This window comes from Zingiber officinale, chromosome 9A (assembly GCF_018446385.1).
Source record: "Zingiber officinale cultivar Zhangliang chromosome 9A, Zo_v1.1, whole genome shotgun sequence".
Taxonomy (NCBI): domain Eukaryota; kingdom Viridiplantae; phylum Streptophyta; class Magnoliopsida; order Zingiberales; family Zingiberaceae; genus Zingiber; species Zingiber officinale.
Genome location: NC_056002.1, coordinates 12,331,831 through 12,355,252, shown reverse-complemented (window position 1 = coordinate 12,355,252; position 23,422 = coordinate 12,331,831). Strand labels below are relative to the sequence as shown.

At 38.0% G+C, this 23,422-nt stretch overlaps 2 protein-coding genes across 3 annotated transcripts; one reads left to right on the top strand and one right to left on the bottom strand.

The window, feature by feature from the left end:
- Positions 1 to 1,162: 1,162 nt before the first annotated feature.
- On the bottom strand, positions 1,163 to 7,966 carry LOC122020000 (R3H domain-containing protein 1-like). Of its 2 annotated transcripts, XR_006122072.1 has the most exons (5): positions 7,492 to 7,966; positions 5,295 to 5,994; positions 2,184 to 2,550; positions 1,538 to 1,891; positions 1,163 to 1,442 (listed from the first exon to the last, which is right to left on the bottom strand). XR_006122072.1 is itself a non-coding variant. In XM_042577685.1 (4 exons), the coding sequence occupies exons 1-4, from the start codon at positions 7,766 to 7,768 to the stop codon at positions 1,841 to 1,843; spliced, it is 1,395 nt and encodes a 464-aa protein (XP_042433619.1). In that variant the 5' UTR covers positions 7,769 to 7,966; the 3' UTR covers positions 1,163 to 1,840. The 2 variants fall into 2 exon arrangements, 1 of the variants encoding a protein (XP_042433619.1); XM_042577685.1 differs by having other exon boundaries at positions 1,163 to 1,891.
- Positions 7,967 to 8,241: 275 nt separating this feature from the next.
- LOC122020776 (glutathione synthetase, chloroplastic-like) lies at positions 8,242 to 14,138 on the top strand. Its single transcript, XM_042578794.1, has 13 exons — positions 8,242 to 8,401; positions 8,592 to 8,812; positions 9,127 to 9,296; positions 10,084 to 10,159; positions 10,235 to 10,365; positions 12,076 to 12,198; positions 12,281 to 12,361; positions 12,676 to 12,756; positions 12,858 to 12,927; positions 13,034 to 13,155; positions 13,405 to 13,544; positions 13,627 to 13,819; positions 13,900 to 14,138. The coding sequence occupies exons 1-13, from the start codon at positions 8,266 to 8,268 to the stop codon at positions 14,021 to 14,023; spliced, it is 1,668 nt and encodes a 555-aa protein (XP_042434728.1). The 5' UTR covers positions 8,242 to 8,265; the 3' UTR covers positions 14,024 to 14,138.
- Positions 14,139 to 23,422: the final 9,284 nt, after the last annotated feature.

The following is a 23,422-nucleotide window of genomic DNA, read 5'->3' as shown; positions in this document are numbered from 1 at the left end:
GCTTGTGCGTCATAAAGAACGATCTTAACCCTCCGGTTAGTCTTAAATTATTTTAAACATTACAGAGATATACCCTATTATGTTACAGTAGGGATCTTCTGGTGTGGACCAGAGGATGATTCACTGATGTGGACCTTTGATTTGGATGGACCACATCTATTTAAAGATGAGGTCCATCTAAATCAAGAGTCCTTATGTAATAGACCATCCTCTGGTCCGTAATTTGCGGACCAGAGAATCTGCTCTCGCTACGTTGCACCCCAGGCGTGCGCGACCGAGTGAGCCACGCCCACGTGATATGCGCCCTACCCACTCAGTCGTGCGCGCCCAGGGTGCCGCGTAACACAGCCCTCACAGAGATTATTGGAATATTCCTACATGTGAAAAGTAAAAAAAAAAAAAACTAGTTGGTAAACAAATCGTACAGATCAGTTCAACCGGTTAAATAGGAAAGCAACAGGAATAACTGGTCCAATCCAAATACTGAGAAATGTATGATCGATTTGAAGTTTAATAAGATTCACCGTGCATGAAAATATCTCACGATGATGAACGTTTGTTTACTGGTCAGCAAGCATGGAGTTCAATTCATGCCTCGTAAGTTGATGCGAGGGGTTAGATAGAAATTGTTTTTACTAATGACGAAGAAAAGACCCACCTTGTCCCTAGGATGTAATCAAACTAAATTTTTGAATTTTTAAATTTGACATATTTATAACCAAACCGAGTTTAAATTTTATTCAACGAATATATTTATGACTTACAAATTTATTTAAATTTTTATCGGACTTAATAAACATAAATTTAAATATTCATTATAAATTAAATTATATATTTAAATAAAATTATAATATTCTTATTAAAATTTATAATTTTACTCTAATAAATAAATTTAATATATATATATATATTATAAAATCTATAAATTCAATATCAAAATTATTATTTTTTAAAAAAATTAATTCATAAACTTAACAAATATGTTCATGAATTAACAAGTCAAATATTATGAAAATTGAACTTAGTTTATTTATCTTAACGAGTTTTATTAAACGAATTCAAATAAACTTTTATCGAATCGAGATTTGAATAATTTATGAGTGACTTGGTTCATTTACACCGCTACTTGCCCCACCATCTCTGTCATTTTGAAAGAACAAGATGAACAGGAAATGATTATCTCATAAACATCAAACTATAAAATCCATCTAGGTAACTAAAATGTTTGTTAGACAACTACGTTGTATATCACTGACGATGAAAACATGGAGTATGATGAACTTATTCACGTCGTTAAATCCAAGTAAGCCCAAAAAGCTTAACAAGCCATCTCTTGATGGGAGGATTAGAGTTGCAGCGACTCGAGGCCCTACAGAAAGGCAAGGCATTTCTTCCACCAAGTATTATTGTTATCGCGTTGAGAAGCATTGGGGCATGTGTTCCTGCGGTGGAAATTATACACAAGTCAAGCAGGCATTTAGGACGGGGGAGAATGAACTGTTCTAGTGAAGTGATCAGTCCTAAGTGAGTATATTACATTTCGACCGTAACTTGTACGCTTCTCATGTTGCAGTAACAGCATAAGAAATCATTTTTCAGTAGCCAGCCTGCACGATTATCCAGAGCACTGGAAACTAGTTGCAAAAGAATCAGATGTGCCAGGAGCATAGGAAATCCGAGGAAGCTAGGAGCTGGAGTTTTGAGTTCAATTCGACATGAACTAACCCCTCCAAATCCTGCAGCTGCCTCAGTTCAGTTTGCCTGTGATTCTCCTGCCAGTTTGTGTCATCATATTATCAAACTCAGATTGTGCTGGCAGGCGCAGGCATGCCCTGGCCCCTTATCGGGGCCGAGCCAATCCAAACCTTGAGTCAGGTTGCTGCAGATGAGCCTGAAAAAAAAAAACCAGCAGCGCTTGATAAAATATCAAAAATAAATGGAATTACAAAGGTGGATTCAAAATGCTAAGACTCAGCTCCACATAATGCAGCAACTGGTTTCATCTAAATGTCATGTACAGTACACAGCGGAAGAAACATTTTGATCCCCAGAGATCTTAAAAATATGATCAGAAATTAACCCAATGTACAAACTACGATTCCACTATCAAATTTTAGCCATTAAATTAACAAATTCATCCATGAACAAAAGAAGTATAGCAATTGAGATATGTTTTTCATTACCTGAGTGAATGTTTGAACAGGGCCATTACCATGAGGGAAAGACATTCCGGGATGTGAAGGCACAGAATATTGTGATGAGTTCATGTAGAGAGGTGCAGTAGAGTGACCTCGAACATGGTTGGAAGTATAGGCTGGCATCATGCCTTCGGGAGGACCATACTTTACCATACTATGCACTGCAGGTGATACCTGAGGTCCAAGTAGATGTGAAGGGATGAGCCGGACTTGGTGGTCCGGAGGAGCTTGTGCTAGGTGACCAGATCCTAGTTGTGGGAATTCTGTATTGTAGTTAACGGCAGGGGCATACAGTGGTCGGACAGTATACGGTCCATTGAATCCAAAACCAGGGTCAAACCTTTGCATATACCTGACAATATACAGTATAAGAAAAACTCGGAAGCGTTTTAACTTCTCTTGCTCATTTGGAAGTAAATGAAAGAATTCAATTCTACTTGATTCCTCTATTTTACTTCAGCCTAAATCAAGTGAGAATAAAGTGTACACATCTAAAAAACACAAATAACCGATATTATCTCTCCTTTTGGTTCCATTGAAGCAAACAAGATGGTGAAATAGAGAGGAAATCATAATTCTAAAAATCAGTATCTAGATCAGGATCTGCTGGGTCAAATATCTCAGTATTAGTTGAAAAATACAATTCCTATATCAAAGGGGAAGGAAGACAAATGAAGTTGAAACATCTAATAAACACAAACCAAGGATATGATTTACTTTGATCCCATCGAAGTAAACAAAATGAATCACAAATGACATAGAGCAGTAATAATAGTTTCCAAAATCAATAATAGGGTGCAAATCCAAAAATCTTGGTATTGTTCATATTGCTACATTTAACAATGATATTGTTTGGGAACAAATGTATTTAATGTTATAATATTTTTTATTTTGTTTTATATATTTTCACTTTTATTTATTTTAATGATTTTCCTTTTTGTATACTGCAGAAATTTTTATGTAGCTAGACACATGCATATAAACACTTTATTATTATGATATTAGTGTAAACCTAAGCAACACACCAGAAAAAAAAATAATATTAAAAATAAAATTAACTTATACATGTTTATAGTATAAAAAATATGAGACATAACAAAGTGAGAGGCACGGGTAATTAAAAAATAAAATTAATTTGTATCTTTCTAATATTATAAAGAAGCTAAGATATAAACTAAATTGTATTGCTTTTAAAAATTCTAAGACAGAATCTGAAAATTTAAATATATAGCTTTATGGAAATAGATTAAATTATCAATCAGAAATTAAAAAAATTATACATTTAATTAGTTAAGACATTGCAAAAGAAAGCTCAGTAGATTTAATTGAAAATAAATTTTTATTTACGTAAATCTATGAGATTAAAAATCAAATATTGTACTTAATTTAGAAAATACTAGCTATTAATACATCTATATTTTTGAATGCATAGTCCTATCTCTTTTTTAAATTTCTTTGAAATATTCATACTAATCAAATGACACGTGCATGGAGTTGGTTTTCTAATATTGCATGCATGCTAGGTATGATACATTACTTCCTCCAAATGGTGCGCGCAACCACAGGAAACTGGACTTCTGAGCCGCCCGCCGCAAGCGCTTCCCGATTTACCCTAGCGACCCGTGGAAAACTTCCGTGAGGCTAGACTAGTTGTTCAGTGTTACCTGATTCAACATTATTTCTTTTTTAGGTAAGATACATTAACTCATCTAAGATAAAGAGATGTTTTATGTGTGGGTGTTCCAGTGTAGCATTTCTAAAAATAAGAGAGAGAGAGAGAGAGAGAGAGAGAGAGAGAGAGAGAGAGAGAGAGAGAGAGAGAGAGCTTTGTTTCATATAGTTTTCATATATATTATATAGATATCACAGACATACATTTTATTTGATGACATCAATCAGTAAATAATATTTTAAAATTACAGTTGAAAGGAGACCAAGCTATTCCCCATCCAGTTCTAACTCTCCTTACCTCTAACCTACCACTCTTCCCGTACACTAACACCTCTCTCTAGATCAAAATTTACAGTTTGCTTCCATGGTACTTCTTGGCGGCAAGGTGGCAACTACTAACAAGCTGAATGCCCCCCCTAAAACAAGCTACTAACTGTCTCTCATCCCTTCTGCTACATCTCTCTTTCCTCCTTTTCAAATAACATAAAGTTTTGACAAATAAATCAAATCCTCTCATTGATCCACCTTGGCTTTCTATCTTTAGTGGTTTATCTTGTTCAATTTTAAATTTGACTGATCTTGTGCCAAGTGCCAACCAAAGTTTGTATTCCCTTTCTTAAAGGCATTAGTCATTCCAACCTAAATCAACTGATCCGAACTGACTTTGAAAACAATGGTGGAAATTAAATAACATAAGACATTTCTATTTTTTTTTCTCTTCACTTAAACCACTTCATTTTCTTCCTTTCTTCCCAGAAAAAAAAAAGCATTAAGCCAAGGAGCTTTCAGAAGTTAAGCTTTAAATTATAATAAAGACTCAAGGTGAAGTGGTAATCACACTCAGTGAGTTGGCTGGCACCAGGATAGATGATTTTGATGAGAAACTATAAAGATTTACTACTAAGAGGGGTAAATTTGAATTAAATTTTTTAATGAAGTATAAAATATTTCTTTGGACATTTTCTTGTTTTGATGTTTTAAAAAGATGTTAGGAAAACATCATGCTTACTGGGAATATATTTCAAAAAGTAAAATAAAGTACCACTCAAGACCAATAGAGAAGATACAAATTAAGGGCTGGCCAAGCAAACACAGTTAAATTTCAAAACAAAATATTAGAAATGGTATCATTTTCTTACAGCTAAGCAGCAGGCGATGGTTTTATAATGACAATAAAAATAATTATGAAGTTCCAAATGAATATTAATGATGGTCAAGACTGAGGTTAGAATTGACAGTAAAAAAAAAGCTAAAAGTGTCAATCCATACTAGCTTCACCCAGTATATTACTAATTTGAACCTCGACCTATGTAAAAGAGGTACAGTTGGTTCCGAGCCCTGCTGAGTGTACAACATGGATGTGTATAGCAATGTGTTTAATGGTAATCAGCAGATTGTTTAACCTTAAAACAAAAGAAGAGTTACCTGTCATAATTCCTAGCATAGTCAGGATCCCTACTATCCACATCACGATCACGGAATATGGCAACTTTATTGTTCACCTTTGGTTTACTAACAACAGGCTCTTTCTCTACCTTAGTCCTGCTTACTCTGCTGCTACTTGAAGTGGAATCATTAGAACTCCTTCCCAGATAATTCCCAGATCCTTCAGTCACAGATAATTTATCTGGCCTTACAGATAAAAAGCTGTCATGAAGATTATCTGGTAACTTTACTTTGTCCTCTTGACTGATGCTCTCGTTGCTATTGAATATCCGTGCACGTGCTCGGTTATAATCTTCTTTTCTTTCTTCAACACTTTTTTGGTAATTAGTCCTAGACAACTGGGTATTTGCATTTCTCATATTTTGTGAATGCTTCTTAGGCCTTTGCTTGATTGCAACTTTAAGCAGGACATCATTATCTTCTTGTGGCAGATTGACAGGAATATCAGCAAGACGAACAGGAGGTAGCCTGCAGTTGATAGAAGATTTACAAAGCAAAATTCGAGAACCAGATCCATCTGGCATGCTATTGTCAGGTCTGGCAATGGATTGCAGGTAATAATGTTGAGCAACACGGTGTGCTGCTAATCTTAGGTAAGAGTTTGGGAGTTCCTGAAATTCCAGTTGCTGCTGAGTAGGATCGCGGAGGAACTTCTCAACATCTTGTTCCATCCTCAAAACTGACAAGAGATTGCTTCACAATCAGATGCATGATAGAGTACCACAAAAGAAACAGAAAAAAAAAGTAAAATATAACAAGGAAGCAATTGAAATACACCCATTCAATGAAAACAAGAGAGTAATATAACAAAACAATTCTAAAAATCTCATGCCATTGAAAGGCTAGTATTTCAATTCCAAGTCAAATTACCAAGTCTACACATCCCATGTAATGCACATACAAACCTGTGGTAGAACTAGTCAAACATGTAACATAACTTGACTAGGATTCTGCATTTTCTATAGCGTACTATCTAGCCAATGATCAGCCATCACAAAAAACAGAAGGATAATTAGGCCCTTATCAAGGAGTTTAGGCAGTAGCAAGATACATGTCCAATCAAAATATTCTACAGTAGCTAATGTAGCATACAATGATACAAACCAATTCCTAACTTCAATCATTCTTAGGGATCCAAGTAGCAATCATATTCACGGATACACATCTATCTGAGCTAGGTTCGCTACAACATAACCAAATTTTCAACCATGCCTAGAAGGGCCATGGATTTTCTATGGGTTTGCTGAGCCAAGTATAAGATCTCTTATCAACCCAGAGCAATCAATGTTTGAAAGAGTGACCATTATTAACAATATGAAAAAAAATTCTGAAACATTGGAAATAACTCCTTGAAATCTAACCACTAGTTTGACTTCTACACTCCAAAAGCATATAACACATGAAAAGAAAATGATATGTATATATTAAAATACTAAATTGAGAGCATCAATCACCGCATGGTTCCACAAAAATTTAAAATTCACTATCAAATGTTTATTTCCAGTTAATTCAGAGTTTCATATTGCCTTATTTATATCTTATACAATCTTCATGTTTTAATCATTCTATTGCAAAATACCAGCTTTCCATAATACTCTAGAATATATGTTCAACTTCATGATTACCTAGTTAAAACTTGCACATGAGCCCAATATGATTAGGTAATGCCAACAAGAAAATTCATTTAAAAACATCATAAGTTAATTATCCTCTTTCACATGAGAAAAAAAGAGAGGCTAAGAAGATGTGTTGCAAATACACAGTCCTAAAAATAAAATAGAGACAAGCACCATGAATAGAATACTTTCATTATCGTAATCTCAACATTTTTCCTGAATTCATGTACATCAAGGATTGGTTTATACGTACTATGCCTGCATCTAAATCAGATGAAGCGTCCTCTGCAAGGATGCATCGAGTTCAAAAATTAAATTATACTTTTCCTTCTCTTCCTTCATGTTCAATCATATATCACACATCAACCATTCTAATAATCAAAAACTTAATTTGGTTCAAGTTGAAAATGAGTACTTAATTTGGTGCAGACTATCTCTTAAGAAGTTTAATATCAAAATCTAACCAAACTGTGAGACAAAATTATAGTTGAAAGACATCTGCATGAATCTCAATTCAAGTGCCAGAGACACCCGCAAGCTTCCAAGAAGAAAAAACTTACTCGCCAATCGCTCTCTGGGCTTCTCCAAAGCTTCTCGAAGGAACTGATCCACCTGGCTCACAGCATCCGCCGGGGCACCTCGAACTTGATCGGAAGGGTCAAGCGAGGCAAGCGGCAGTGCTGCAACCGCCTCCACCTCGTCCTCCTCAGCGTCAAGCGGAGAACTCGACGAGTCTGAGTTCTTTTTAGTGGAGAGGAGGAGCCGGCTCATGCTAGCGTCGAGATCCGCCATCTCCCACGAGTCAGGGGCGCTGGGGTCGTCCGCCGAGCCATCCATGGCAAGGTCAAGGGCGCAGAGCCGCTCGCTACCGTGTGCGAAGAGGGAGAGAAACCCTAGTCCTAATCGCGGCGAACTCCATGGAACGGGGGAGGATCAAAGGCTAGGGTTTGGGATTGGGAAAGGGAACGCCGACGAGAAGAGAAACGAATTTGGGCAGGAATCCGTAGGCCGAGGGAAAAAATATCCATACGCAATTCACGGCCGGCGAATTTTTATAGTAGCGGTGGTACAATTCGGTAGTCAAAGGTGTTATAAATAATTATGAGGACTCTTTTGCATTACTACACAACTTTTATGACTTCACATTTTGAACCCTGTAAGTTAATGAATCATACCGGAACCCTGCAAAATGCATTGGATTGATTTTTAAACAAAATTTATTTTTGTGTTAGGTTTTAGTTTTTTCCCCCGATCATTCTAATTGCTTTATTCTTAGAAATTTTCGATAAATTCAATATTGGCCCTCTTCGTGCTTTAATTCTCTAAATTAAGGCATGTCCGCTCTCGCGTGGATTCGCCTTGATCTTTTCTCTACCAACTTGTTCAACGCCGATAGGATCTGTAATCAAAATCGAACCTTGCTTCCTCTCGCCTTCGCTCGCGAGCTCCATTTCGCCATCGCAAAACAAGGTTTGAATCTTCCCACTTTTCCGTCTTGTTAGGCTTTGCGCTCTCTGCCACCGGTAAAAAGGAAGAATTTTTATTTGTGGATTGCGGGAAAACTGTGGTGTTGATGGGGACGAGATCTGAGTGGGTTTTGGTTGCTCCTCCCTACTTTTGTCGCTCTCAATCTTACCCTGCTTTTTATTATTCGATACAGATCTCCATAATGCTGCCTACCGTCGTCAGTTCCATTCTCGCGCATTCGATCTAACTATGGATCGGACGGGGTTCGCCGAGAGGGGAGAGGAGGTTGAGGACGAGATCGCCATCTCTCCCATCGCTCACAGCGTCGCTCCCGACTTGGTGGATGAAATAGTGTACGACGCTCTTGTTTGGAGCTCGCTCCATGGGCTTGTCGTCGGGGATAGACGCGTCGAGGTGCGATTTCTGATTTCTCTCTTCAAAAATCACTTCTTTTTTTTGGTTTCACATTATAGAATCCTTTTTGTTCTTCCAGATATATATGTTTCACAATCTTGGTGTCTAGTTATCTACCTATTCATTTATTCAAAACATCAATACTTTTTTGGATTATCATGTAAATAAGTTTTCCCTCTCACCATTCCTGCTCTATATCATTGTTAAAGAAGACACCTTTTGAAATATGTTCGTACATATTTATCTGCATGACAAGAAGTTCAAAACAGTTTTAATTTCACCTGAAACTCAGGATCGGAATAATTTACATGCAGGGATCAGGAATCGTCCCCGGTGTTGGTCTAGTTCATGCTCCCTTTTCTTTATTGCCTATGCCATTTCCAAAAAGGTATTGGAGGCAAGCATCTGAGTTAGCTCCTATCTTCAATGAGCTTGTGGACCGAGTGAGCTTGGATGGAAAGTTCTTGCAGGATGCTTTATCCAGGTTTTCATCCACTATTCATAATCAAGCCTTCACCAAAAATAACCGAGCATCTAATATTTTACCGTTATTAGTTATGATTATTATTTCTAGCTATCTTGGAAAGGAGTAGTGATTTAGTATTAACTGCATCTCTTTATTTTCTGGATTGGAAATGTAGCAACGATGGTGGCTAGTTTCTCTCTTTGCTATTCAGGAAGTATTAGTATCTCCTGTGAAGAATTGTGAGAGAATGCATTTTCTTTTCTTCTACCCATAAAGAAGAAAATTTGTATGTTTTTACAGATGAAGAACTTTAGTTTGTTACAAGTGGCTGAGGGTGTTTACATCTTTAGGTTCCTATTAATTTTCCATCATATAGTTCCTCAGAGAATATTTCAAAGTTTTTTGGATCTTACCTTTTCCATGGAGCAAAAAGATTTACATTAGTATTCTTTCTAGTTCTTTTCTACTACTTAATTATTGTATTTTTAATCATAGTCTTGGTCAACATCTATTCCTTCATTGAAAGAACTGTTGCATCTTACTGGTTTCCAGTACGTACTTCTACTGAAATTCTATTGAACATTCATCTTACAGATGTCTTTATCCCTGAACTTTATTGGTTTGTAGTGACCCAATATTAACAGTCTTGAGTATGTAATATGCTTTGCTAAAAGCCTCTTTCTCAATTGTATGTTTATCCTAGAGACCCACTCTAGATTCTTACTCCCTACACCAGCATTGTAGGCTAAAGTGGTTCACTTCTCAAGCATTGACTCATGTTGTTACACTTCTCTTGCTAATGCAGAACGAAGCAAGCAGACGCATTTACAAGTAGACTACTTGATATTCACTCAGAGATGCTGGAAATAAACAAAACAGAAGTGCTTCTCTGACCTCACCGTTGTATTATATTCTGTTTGGATGTGCTAAATAGTAAATATTGTCACCGCTTTCAGGATATTCGATTGGGTTTGCACCGATCAGATTATATGGTTGATGGTGAAACTAATTTGCTTTTACAAATTGAATTCAACACCATTTCATCTTCCTTTGCCGGCCTTAGTTGCCTTGTCAGTGAGCTTCACAGGTTTAATTCTAATTCTTTATTTTCTTTTTAATATTTTTCTTTCAACTATAAATCATGCATTTTAAATTTCTGTTGATAATTGTCTTGTTTCTGATAACTTTGGCCTGAACCTAAAAGCATTCTTTGTTTTTGATACTTTGATTTTGTTCTTACTATTTTGGATAAAAGCTTCAAGCCTCAATTGACACACCATGAAATTCACCTTTTTTTTTCTCTTTCTTTTGTCATATAATAACTACATACCTTGGCATAATTTACCCATGCTATCTGCTTATCTCATAGTAAAATTGTGGTTTACGATCACCAAAGATAGTTTGAAGTTTGATTAAGGCATTCCAAGTAAGATCATTTACTTCCATTCTAAACATCGGTCACTTTATTGAAAGTTGGGTGTGTTTTAAGGTGAAGCTAAAGAATGAATGTATTGATAACCCTTACCTATTGTCTCAAGTGGAATAAGGCCTTTAAATTGCAAAGATCATCCAATCAAGCCACAATGTTTATCTTCTCTGTGGGATTCAAAATTATCTTGGGTTCTTTGAGGTTAAGTGACAGAGATCCTTTATTGGTTTATGAACTTTAATTTGAAATGGGAAAAGTCTTGTAGCTAGGAAAAATATGCAGTACAATTATTTAGGATTGGGAGTATGTACACCCACCATTCAGATTGATGTTCTCTTTCTGAGGGAAGAAGCCTTAGACAAATTTTATTTGAACAGGTACCCTCTTTTCCCTCTTCTCTACATCGTCACAAGATCACAACTAAAGAACATGATCCCATAAGCTTCCATTGACCATTGAGAATCCTGTAAAACTTCATGTTCCTCCATGCATGCTTGTCTTTCAGCAACAATGAGATTTTGCCTTCTCTGAGATACAGATTGTCTAGGCTGGCGATTGATGACATTTGTTTGGCAATCAACTGGTGTTGAAATAAGTTAGCATCTTATGCCACTCGATCACAGTAACACACACATGCCATGGCGGCAATCTTCTTTAGTCAAATTGTTTAGCTGGCAGGTGGAAGTTAGCTAAATTGCTTTTCATAGGTAGCTTATTCCATAGTTTTCACTTCCACAGAAAGTTGTCATTTCCTCTTTATTCTTATTGACGAAGGTTCTTGATCCCTCTATTTGTATTCCATAAACTGATTTGATATTGTAACTAACAAGAGGTTGGCCATTGGAAATTTACCATGCCATAATTTTTCCCAAAAGGAAATTTACACTTTTACTTACATGTTAGGTGTAACCTTAGGTTAATCATGCGCTCTGATACTTTGACTCTTCATTATATACTCTGTACGCATGTTGGATGCCAACACTTTGATATGTTGAGTCTACACCTGTGTCGGATGCTCGTTCCCATGTTCAATTAACATAGATCATGTCCATAAGCATCCAATTCCATTGCGCAGGGACATTTTTTTTTTCCAAAATTCTCCTACCACCAAGAGCAACAATTGGCATTTGTTGTTTGGAAGTGGACACAACATAACATAATGTTTTGAAGACAATAGTAGCCATGCATATGTTTTCTTCATTTTTAGTTTTTGCAGTAATAGAAAAGAGTTGTCATTAAAGGTCAAATTAGTGTCGTCTAAATCTTTATGGTGGTTATCACCAATCTCCAACTTACTTCTGGATTCTTTTGTGAAACATTACATGCTTCCATGAAGTGTGATGAGACTGATCATTTGTTATTTTGCAGAAACTTGCTTAACCACTATGGAAAGAACCTTGGATTGGATCCAAGAAAGGTTCCTGGAAACACGGCTGTGAGTAGATTCGCCGAGGCAATAGCCAAAGCATGGAATGAATACAATAATACCAGGTCATTTATATGATATTCATTGTCTTACTGTCGCAATTAAGGATTTGTCTACCATTACTCACCCTTTTTTGTTTAATATTAGTGCTGTTGTTACGATTGTTGTCCAAGGTGAAGAGCGCAATATGTATGATCAACACTGTCTAACCGCTCTTTTGAAGGAGATATATCCTTTGCCATGATAATATATTCCATAGAGTTTTCTTTAATCTTAATGGTAGGGTAATGTTGTTAATAATCCACAATAAGTTTTTCCACATCACATCTTTTAGCAAAGGATGTCGATGAAAATACATAAAGCAAATGGGCAATTAGTAACAAAAAAATTACTTATCTTGGCTTTCCCTTTCACATCTAAAATGACTATCATTGACTATGAGTAATATGGAATCACTTGAATTTCTTCTTGACATTGAATTCAATAATATATCTCTGTTTAGTTTTTTGTACCCTCCTCACTTTTTCTTAACATATGAACACACATGGCATTGCAACTATCCGCAAAACCTTATCTGAAATAGCTGCGAACGGGGAGGTTCTATCTGATGGGACACTTATCATGTATGTGGTTCCTTTCCATAAAAGTTGGCCCAATTGTTGTGGACATGGTGATTAGTGTATTGGTGTTAGTAATGTTTATGGCTCTTGTACTCTAATTTCAGAGATGGAAAACCAGTTGCTGTTGTTTATTTCAGAGCGGGTTATACTCCAAATGATTATCCTTCAGAAGCAGTAAGTAGTACTATCTGATGTTTCATGTATTTAATAATATCTATACTTTGAATACAAGTCAAGAAATAATGATCATCCTCGTGATCTTTTATTTTTAAAATGACAGGAATGGGGAGCAAGGCTTTTGATCGAAAAGTCATCTGCTATCAAGTGCCCATCAATCTCTTATCATTTAGTTGGAACTAAGAAGATCCAGCAAGAATTGGCAAAACCAAATGTCCTGGAAAGGTTTCTAAATATTTTCAGGCTTTTTAACTTGCTCCCCGATTATTTTAAGGACAAAAGTATTTACAGGATTTGTCTATTCTTGCCACTTGATAAAAGCACTTTCTTGTTTATTACATTGCAGCTTAATATCTACCTTAGAAATGTTTGATTTTCAGGATTGAAAGATAGTGCATTCTCTTAACCATCAATTGATTTGGTTATGTGCCGAGTAACTTGTACAAGACAAGTAATATCTAGCTTATGTTTCAGGTTCCTCGATAACAGTGAAGATATTGCAAAACTACGGAAATGCTTTGCAGGTTTGTGGAGTTTGTACGATGCAGATGCTGTGAAGTCTGCTATCGAGAAACCTGATTTGTTTGTTCTAAAACCCCAACGAGAAGGAGGCGGTTATGTTCTCCAACCTTCTCTATACTCCACTGCCTTCTTTGCTTCCATTTTCTGACAATTTGGCATGCTGTGATCTTCCAGGGAATAACATTTATGGCGACGATCTAAGGAAAGCATTGATCGAACTGCAGCAGAAAGGCACCGAAGAACTTGCCGCATACATTTTGATGCAGAGGATCTTTCCGACGGCTTCTCCTGCTTTTCTGGTTAGGGAAGGTGTTTGGTTTCGGGAAAATGCAATCTCAGAACTCGGAACATACGGCGCCTATCTAAGGTACTAATGCTAATCAATCTTCTTCCTCCTTGTTGATTGCTTTGTCATGCTGAAGAGCCTGAAACTTTCTCAAACGACAGGAGCAAAGATAAAGTGATCATAAATGATCAATGTGGCTATCTCATGCGGACAAAAGTTTCATCATCCAACGAAGGTGGAGTTGCTGCTGGATATGCTGTCTTGGATAGTATTTATCTGACATGACAATGTATGGTAATCAAGGTGATTAGAGAAAGAAATTGTTATATTTTATCTGACATAACAATGTATGATAATTAAGTACGTGCATTTGATCTTGATTGAATAATCTTTCTGAAAACTTGCCACGTGGTTCTGCCGGGAGAATGTCGGATGGCAGGCCGGAGCAGAGCTTGAAGTTAGAAAATTTTACTCTACCTTATCTTTGCAGGATTGTTAGATCAATGTGACAATAGCAAAATGGGTGGTCAAAGTTCTCAATATTTTAAATTTATCAAAATAACTTGAGTTTCAAAAATCTCGTTAAAAGAGCTTGATTTTCTGTTATGGATGAGAGTGACAAGACTAAATCTTTTCTAATAATTTACCAGTAGATCAAATAATTAGTAATGAAGATCTTTGCTGCATCAAAGTGCTTTCAATCCCACCAATTGAATGTTCTGCGATAGGACATCTAAGTTATCATCCAGGTACCTATGGATCGATTCCCAACTATGACGTATTTATAAAAATTTTCCTCCAAATGGAGAACGCAATCAAAGGATGCTGAACATCTGGATTGACTACCGCACGCGCTTTCCGATTTACCTTGGTGACCGGTGAAAAATTTTTGTGGGACCGGACCGGTCACCCTAAAGATAGTCAATGAAGCTAATTGGGATTATCAATTTTTTTTTATTACATTCTTCAGAAATGTTTCAGCAACAATCACACCGTACAACTAGTTTATGGCTTGTAAACGCCAAACAACAGATTTGAAATGATAACGGAAAGCCAAACAACAGATTCATAGTCGAAATGCAAAACAGCTTATTGAACTTGCCATAGATCCTTCTCCAATTACTTCAATTTCTCGAAAAGACTGGGTGCAACCTGCATGTCGAAAATAGAAACTTCAGCTAAATTACATTCCTTGCTCTGTTCCAAGAGAAGGGATGCATGAAAGTGTGAAACTTACAAGTCCATCGACACATGACCAGTAATCGAAATATTGTCCAGTACAATGCTTTTGCCCAGTTTCATCTCCTTTAACTCTCTCAATACATGCCTGCATGTATTTGCACAAGTTAGTTGTACCACAGATTGCATCACATATTTTCAATAGTTGGTAGAGAAATAGGGAATCCTGCAAGGAGGATAATCGACAAGCATACAGCATCATTGCTGTTCTTAGTTCCAATGTTAAATGTATATGGGCTAAATGAGGTTATACTTCATATATATACATTTCCTAAACAAAAGACCAAGCAAATTTTAAGGGAACAAAACAATTAATTTCGGCCGCCCATATAACCAGACTACTAAAATATGAAAAAATAAATAAATTTGAAAGAAATAAGATACGTTTGCAGAAATTCCGTTAGCACACACCAGTAGGTAATTTAAGGATTCATCTAATAGTTGCAGATTGCGTTTTTGAAAATAAGAATGATTTCTTCAGTGAATCCTTTACTAACAACACAACCTTGCATAAAATTCAATATTAGGATGAGATCCATGCACCCAACCTCAAATAGTCAAAAATTACACCGCTTGATTCTGTTGATGATAATGAAGGTTTGAAATGTTTACTCTACATTCTTTTTTTTTTCAAGGATGAGGAGATAGAAAACACAGGATAAGCATGTAAACATTGCCACTACATATTCAACCCAAAGAAGATGTATTGTTTTTTTGAAGTCAGAACCATTAACAGACTATTGGCTAAATAATTTTCTCTTATAATATGAATGTTCTAATAGAACAACCAGATATTCTGAATCTATGACAGATCATTTGCTAGCATCATGATGCTTCTGTTGTTCATTTAATTCACTTGTTTGATTTAACAACAGAAGTATCATGATGCTAGAAAATGAGGTCTCACCTTGGGTATGCAAACAGAAAAGATACAGAGAAATTAATGCTAGAAATTTCACAGGCTTGAATTTCTCTAAGGGGATACTGATAGAGACTTGGCTGGAGAAGATTAACAGTTCCAAGAGGAATTCCAGGAATGAAACGTGATCATGTGAAGTACCTGATAAGCCTGCAAAGGTCGTATGCACTTAGGCTTGAAAGTTTCTTCAAGATACTGCTTTTGATCAGTCAGTTCCTCCTGCGTCCTAAAAATAAAGCAAATAACAGTTACAATGCACCATTAGTTGCAAAAATAGATCAAAAGGATTGATTAAAGCTAAAGAGCGTTAATCTTGTTTCAGAATGAAGGAACAACAAGAAGATATTTGACACGGCACAAATTCCACCATGGTTGCAGCAGAAATTCCAAATTTAGAAACAAAACTATGGAATTAGTTGCAATTGAAATACAGTGGATTGTGCACTCACATCGTCTCCACTAAAGGCCGATGCTCTTGCTGCCGTACCTGCACCCAAAAAGGACAATTGTTTTTTTGGAAATAATGAAGCTAGATTAGAACACTCCAATCGATGCGAGAAATCAATGAGAAAACTTTGAAATCTCAACAAGATCTTGCATTTTCGAGGACCACTAGCATCACAAACGAGTAGACCTAAATATATAGCGATGGATCGCTAATATGAGCAAGAGATGAGGAGCCACAAAATCTTCCAATTCACAATTGAATACTCGAATACTCAAAAGCCACAGGAAGCCTCAAATCGGCGAAAACAAACCCTAGAAACTTGGTCAAAGAGATTTCCAAAAGAAGTGCATGGATTACCAGAGATTTGCCGAGGCTGTATACGAAATCGATCGCCCAGGAACCAGGAAGCGATACGGAAGGCGATACCTTTGAATTAGCACTACGAAGAACGCGACTTGGGCCGAGTCAGGCCCCCAATTGGACCGAGCCAGGCAGACTTTACTTTCCTTTTGATCCACAATCAGACTCTTTTTTTACATTTTTAAATATATTTTAAAAATAAAAATAAATAAAAAGGACGTCATTTATTTTTTTTATCATGAAAATTATCCAAATTTAGAAAATATCAAAATACCATCATATATAGCCTTGTTTCGATATTATTTTAACAATTTTGGCAAAAAAAAAAAAAATTATAATTTAAAGTAAAATTAATTATTTTTACGGATCAAAATTGATATACATACAGTATTATTATATTAAAATATTTTTTTCTAACTTAATTAAAATTATTTTAATTTGATTATCATGTGATAACTTTGTCGCAACATTTTTATTTAAAATTATTATAATATATAGTGATGCGGTGATAAGGAGGGGTCTCACCCCACGGAGGATAGCTGTTACGGTGGAGGTAGGTCAATGCTGAGATAACATCGACCGTTTGGGTGAGCAAGTCAACATTAAGACATCATCGGTCGATCGGACGGTCATATCCCGACCGGAGGGAGAAGAGTCGTATCCAACCCCGCCGCTGACACAGGGAGGTGTCAAATGATTGATGCTTAATGGAGTATTGAACGCCGGACGAAGGAAGAAATGTTGTGTAGAGGTCGGGTCGAGCGGCTACCCCGCTCAGCCAAGCAACAAGACTCGACAGACAAAGTGGAACTTCGCTGAGCGGACGTGACACAATCACAGTGGAATTCCTAGCGAGCGGACGCGACACAAACGCAGTGGAGTTCCGACCGAGCGAACGAGACACAGGAACAACGAAGTTCCAGCAGAGCGGCCAACCCGCTCGGCCCAGCAACATACTCCCTCTGATATCCATCGACATTCCTTTAGGAATTAGTGCCGCTGACACCGGACATGGACAACTAGAAGATTGTACGACGGAAGCTTCTACTGTCACTTCAGAGATATGCTCGGCATGTTAAGGTACTGTGTCAGGGACATTTTACTGACAAGTCTTCTTAGGAAACTTTGGGAAGCGTGCTCACTTTGGGGAGCATACACGTGCACTACAGGAGCTCTATATAAAGGGGGGTCCAAGCATCGGCGGAGGTATGCAATACACGATAGACACTATTCTCGCTACTGTTCATTTTGCTTTGCCTTCTACTTCATCGCTGGTGATTGACTTGAGCGTCCGAGGGCTAACGCCGGGGACCCCTTCCCTAGCTCGCCACTAACATAATCTGTGTTGCAGGTCTGAGCGGAGTCCACAGGAGATCGGCGGGAGCGCACATCCCTAGTTTTCCATCTCATCGACTTTTGGACAGGATCATATTTGGCGTCGTATGTGGGAACTCAACCTGCATCCGAGTTGAGAAGATGGAGGACGCTGGACGACTCACCACCGTGACGCTCACCAAAGAGGAGCTCGACATACTCATGCAAGCCCAAGCGATGAAGATGTTTGAGCAGTAGTAACAGTAGGCACTAGTCGATCGGCTAGTGCAATAGTCGGCGACGTGGCAGCAGGAGGGCGAGTGGGACTGGAAGACCAACCATAACCAGTTTCCATATGGGGGCAGAATAGAGGTTCGACCAGCACGTAGGAAGCGTCGCTCACAACCATCCCATTTCATCGCACCTTGTTCCAGACCCCCTCAGAAATAGCGCAGGCGAACCAAGAAAGGAGGTCATCTTCGGACGACGCTCTCGTTCAGGATGCACGAAAAGGAAAGGCCTAGAAGTCACGCATTGTCTGAGCGGATCAATCTGCAGTTCTCTCAGGCGATCTTGTGTGACCCTCTACTCAGGCACTATATCCCACTGGCGATCGGAGAATACAATGGAATGATCGATCCAGATGATCATCTGGATAAGTTTGATAATGCGGTGACGCTGCACCAATACACAGATGGGGTGAAGTGTTGAGTCTTTCTCACTACTCTCTCCGGCTCGACGACAGCGCTAGTTACGAAGACTATTGGATGGCTCAATACGTAGCTTCAAGGACTTCTGAGCTACGTTCTAGCATCATTTTGCCAGCAGTCGACGCTATCAGAAGACAAGCGTCAGCCTCTTTACCCTAAAGAATGGGTCTAAGGAAGCGCTTCGAGCATACATCAGACGTTTCAATCAAGTAGTCATGGATATCCCCTTGGTCTCATCTAAGATGATGATGAACGCCTTCACTCAAGGGCTAGTTGAAGGAGAGTTCTTTCGATCGCTCATCCGAAAGCCGCCCAGGGACTTCGACCACCTGCTCAGGAAAGCCAATGAGTACATAAATATTGAAGAAGCCCAGGTAGCAAGGAAGAAGGAAACATCGGTCGAACCTGCACCGCCGCCCGAGCAGCGATCGGCGAGCAGACACCAACCACCCAAAGGGCCAAGAGCGGAGGGAGCACGACCACACTAGGAGGCTAGGACACATGTCATGAAACATGTGACCTCTAGTTTGTTAGTTAGAGCCCTAGAGCCAATCATTTGATGATTGTATTATGGACTTGTTGTATCATATTCTTATATAAATAAAGACATTTGTTTTTGGTTATTATACTTACTTGTATTGGTGTCAAATAAACTAAGTATAATAGCGTCCTTGAGTAGAAGGTTCTTACCTATATCAATCGATTGGTTGAATCGATAGTGAGATGATATAGGGAACACTACTCTTAATCATTCCTAGTCGAGTATTAACATTCAGGGACAATGTTAATGCAATAAGACTAACATGTAGATCAACTCGATGACTTGATCTCATAAGTCATGGATATAAAGATATCAAGTTGACACATGGGTATGCATTGGAGAATGTATACTGAATAACCCGCCATGAGAAAGTATCATGGATCGTTACATGAGTGTCATATACTTTCTCATGTGGCTATTAGTATGACTACTAGTCCTTAGATCTGAAGTCACCATGGTTCCCTACATAAGGAATTATGTACTTTGGTTTCGTCAAACGTCACCCGTAACTGGGTGGACTATAAAGGCGATTACTGGGTATGTAACGAATTATGCAGAGGGATGTGAGTGATGTAGATGGGATCTATCTCTCCTATATGACGGGAGCGACATCGATATTCTTGATAGATTGAGACCACAAAGTGCATGACCATGCCCAAATGAGTCAATATGAGATATTGAGCTCATTTGATTTAGTGAGTCTACTTGGAGTTCAAGATTTAGATTGGTCAGAGGATAACACGGTCTATGCCTCACATTGATCAATCTAGATGTCTAGGATAGAAGGACACTTGTCATATATTGTAAGGAGTCACAATTAGTAGTCACAAGGTGATGTTGGATCTCAACATTCTTGTAACTTGGGTAGTAATGATGTGTTGCTAGATACCGCTCATTACTTATGCTTCTAAAAGGGTTTAGGAGCATTGCCAACGTTACAAGAACCTATAGGGTCACACACAAAGGGCAATTAGATGGAGATTAGGTTCATTTGATGAACCTAAAGGATTAGGTTCATGTGATGAACCAAATTGGATTAAGAGTAATCCAAATTATGCTAATTGAGTTGGACTCAATTTGGTTCATGTGTTAAATGAGTCTAATTTGGACTTAGACTCATTGAATCAATTGAATTCAATGAATAGAGATTCATTAAATTAAAATTGACTTGAACCAATGGTTAGATTTGATCAACCATGAGAGAGAAGTGGTCAAGTTTGACTTGACTTGAGAGGAAGATGAAGAGTCAAGTTTGACTTGACCATTTGCCACCTCATTGGTGAGTTGGCAAGAAGTGTACCAATGATGATGCTCCACATCATCATGGTTACTTAAGTGAGATGCCACCTCATGGGAGTTACCAAGAGTTGTGACTCTTGGTATCCCATGGAGGTTACAACCTCCACTAAAGTGGTCGGCCACTTTGATTTCATGTGGGGAGTTTTCATTTTTGTGTAACTTCCATCTTCTTCCTCTCTAGCTTTCTTCTTGCTCTCCCTCTCCTCCCTTACTGATCTCTAAGGTTGCTAGCACATCCTTAGAGGTTTTACTCCATCTCTTGATTGTGTGGATACACATAGAGAAGTGTCTACTTTGACACTTTTGAGATCCGGCGAACCGAGGACTAGCGGGATTGCGAAGGACTTCGCATTAAGGGTATATTCCTTCTCCTTTGTAGATCTACTGTAGATCGAGGTTTAGAAACTCGTACTCGTAAGTTTTTCGAAAGTTTTATCTTCGCACAGATCCGGTGACAGGGGTTTCGGGGTTTCCGCGACGCGGAAAAGCGGTTTTCGCGGCCCGAAAAACCCAACAGTGGTATCAGAGCCATGTGCGAAGACTTGTACGAGTTTAATTTGATTTTTTATGAAAAATATAAGTTCTGTAACTTTCTGTAAATTTTGGTTTTTTATAGTTTTTATGGGTATTTTTCTCGTAGAAACGAAGCACGAGTGTTTCGACACTTGTAGGCTTCGACTATCGAGAAGTTTTTTTCCAAAACGACAAGGTTTCGCCCCAAAACTTTTTAGGACAGCGGGTTAAGGCACTGTAGGATTGCTTAGGGACACTTGCGATGGTTAGATCGCGGGTAGGGGCACTGCCTCTGGCCCCGCAAGGGGATTTGTTCCGCGATTGCGCCCGAAAACCACTAAACGGGACCGCCGAGAATTTTTACTCGTAAAAATTGTAAAAATTGGTATTAAAATTACAGAAAATTATAGAAAATACATAATTTAGAATTATGTATAATTTGTGATAGTCATGGCCCAAAAAGACCCAATTGGATTGGTATATTTTGTGTTGTAATTCATAATACGCCTTGCGTGCCGTCATGTGATTGTGTGTGTTGTATTTTTGATACGCGACCTGCGCGTCATGCCTTTCTCTATTTATTCTTGTTGTAAATTAGTTTAGACTCGAATGTAACTCGAGTTTCAAAATTATAATGTACAAAATTGGAGCCGTGGAAGGTCCACTCGAGACGGAGTTACGAGGAGGGCGCGAGCAACACAAAGTGGTCAAAGGGAGGAGCTTGAGAAGCTGTGGACCCTAGGTTGACCATCTGATCTTCTCATTGGCTTGAGAAGATCGTAGTAGGGCCATGACTAATCACAAATAGTATAATTAATTGCTTGTGTGTGTGTATTTGATGCATGCTAGTAAAGTAGTTAATTAGCGCCTTAATGATTCAATTCGATCAATCGCGTATATGATACATCTCGACGATTAGATTAGATCTAAGTCGCGCACATGATGCACCTCCTCTACGATTAGATTAGATCTAAATCGAGTATATGATACACATCGTCGATACCTATCACTACCTCGATCACATGTGTTGTTGAATCTGCCAAAGCAGAGCAACACATATTATCTTGGTAGGGTACGGAGGGACAATCTTGGTCCCGCTTATCAACGCATGGGCGAGTACAAACTCAATTAGATTGAGTATTCCTAGTTAACTCGGTTGGATCGAGTACAACTATAGGCATTCTTCCAACGGTTGGAAACATAGGACATAAATCACATTTATATTAATTCTTGGGCGTATTAGCCAAAGCTAACTCAAGTTTTAATATAACTGCGGATAATGATCCTATAAACAAGAGTTGCATAGAGATGTAATTAGTAAATCGTTACCTACCGATCATACTAAGTCTTGGTGTATTACCCAAAGCTAACTCAAGGGTTAGTATGATGTGGATCTTGTCCCACATGAATTATAGAATTCAGTGGGAGCATCATTTAGTTAAAGGTCTAATTAAATGATTTAAAAGAATATGATATTTCTTTTTTTGTATTTTTCTGTTGTAGATAACCATAACGTCGAATACGAAATCTTTCTCCCTGCGTTCTGTCCTTGAGAAGGACAAGCTCAACGGAGCAAATTTCCTGGACTGGTACAGGAACTTGAAAATAGTTCTCACCCAATAACGTAAACTGTACGTTCTGGAGCAGCCCATTCCGGAAGCTCCTCCTGCCACTGCCATGCGAGCTGACCGAGATGCTTACAAGAAGCATCAAGATGACGCATTAGATGTGTCCTGTCTTATGCTCGTGACCATGAACTCTGAGCTTCATAAGCAATACGAGTTAATGGGCGCTTATGATATGGTTGAACATCTTTGTCAACTGTATAGAGGATAAGCAGGGCACTGGAAGAGGAACTGCATAGGATACCTGGAAGATCTTAAGAAGAAGAGAAATAAGATTTCTACTTCAGGTATAAATGTTATAGAAGTCAACCTCTCTATTTCTTCATCGTGGGTATTAGATACCGGATGTGCTTCTCACATTTGTACTAATGTACAAGCGCTGAGAAATAACAGAGTATTGACGAAGGGCGAGATAGACCTACGAGTAGACAATGGAGCACGGGTTGCTACTGTTGCTGTAGGAACTTACTACCTATCTCTACCCTCTGGGCTTGTACTAGAATTAGATGATTGTTGTTATGTGCCTGCATTAACTAAGAACATAATTTCAGTTTCTTGTTTGGACGAGAAAGGTTTCTCTTTTATAATAAAGGACAAATGTTGTTCTGTTTATTTAAAAGATATGTTCTATTGTAGTGCACCTCTGATGAATGGATCCTACATTCTAGACCTTGAAAGCCCTATCTATTATTTAGGAAATTCATAAGAACTATCAA

Coding starts and splice junctions, on each gene's coding strand:
- LOC122020776 (XM_042578794.1), top strand. CDS start 8,266: ATGTCCGCTCTCGCGTGGATTCGCCTTGATCTTTTCTCTACCAACTTG. Junction 10,160..10,234: donor TGGAAATAAACAAAACAGAA/GTGCTTCTCTGA, acceptor CACCGCTTTCAG/GATATTCGATTGGGTTTGCA. Junction 13,820..13,899: donor ACATACGGCGCCTATCTAAG/GTACTAATGCTA, acceptor CTCAAACGACAG/GAGCAAAGATAAAGTGATCA.
- LOC122020000 (XM_042577685.1), bottom strand. CDS start 7,768: ATGGATGGCTCGGCGGACGACCCCAGCGCCCCTGACTCGTGGGAGATG. Junction 5,995..7,491: donor GCCCAGAGAGCGATTGGCGA/GTAAGTTTTTTC, acceptor ATCTCTTGTCAG/TTTTGAGGATGGAACAAGAT. Junction 2,551..5,294: donor TATGCTAGGAATTATGACAG/GTAACTCTTCTT, acceptor GTATATTGTCAG/GTATATGCAAAGGTTTGACC.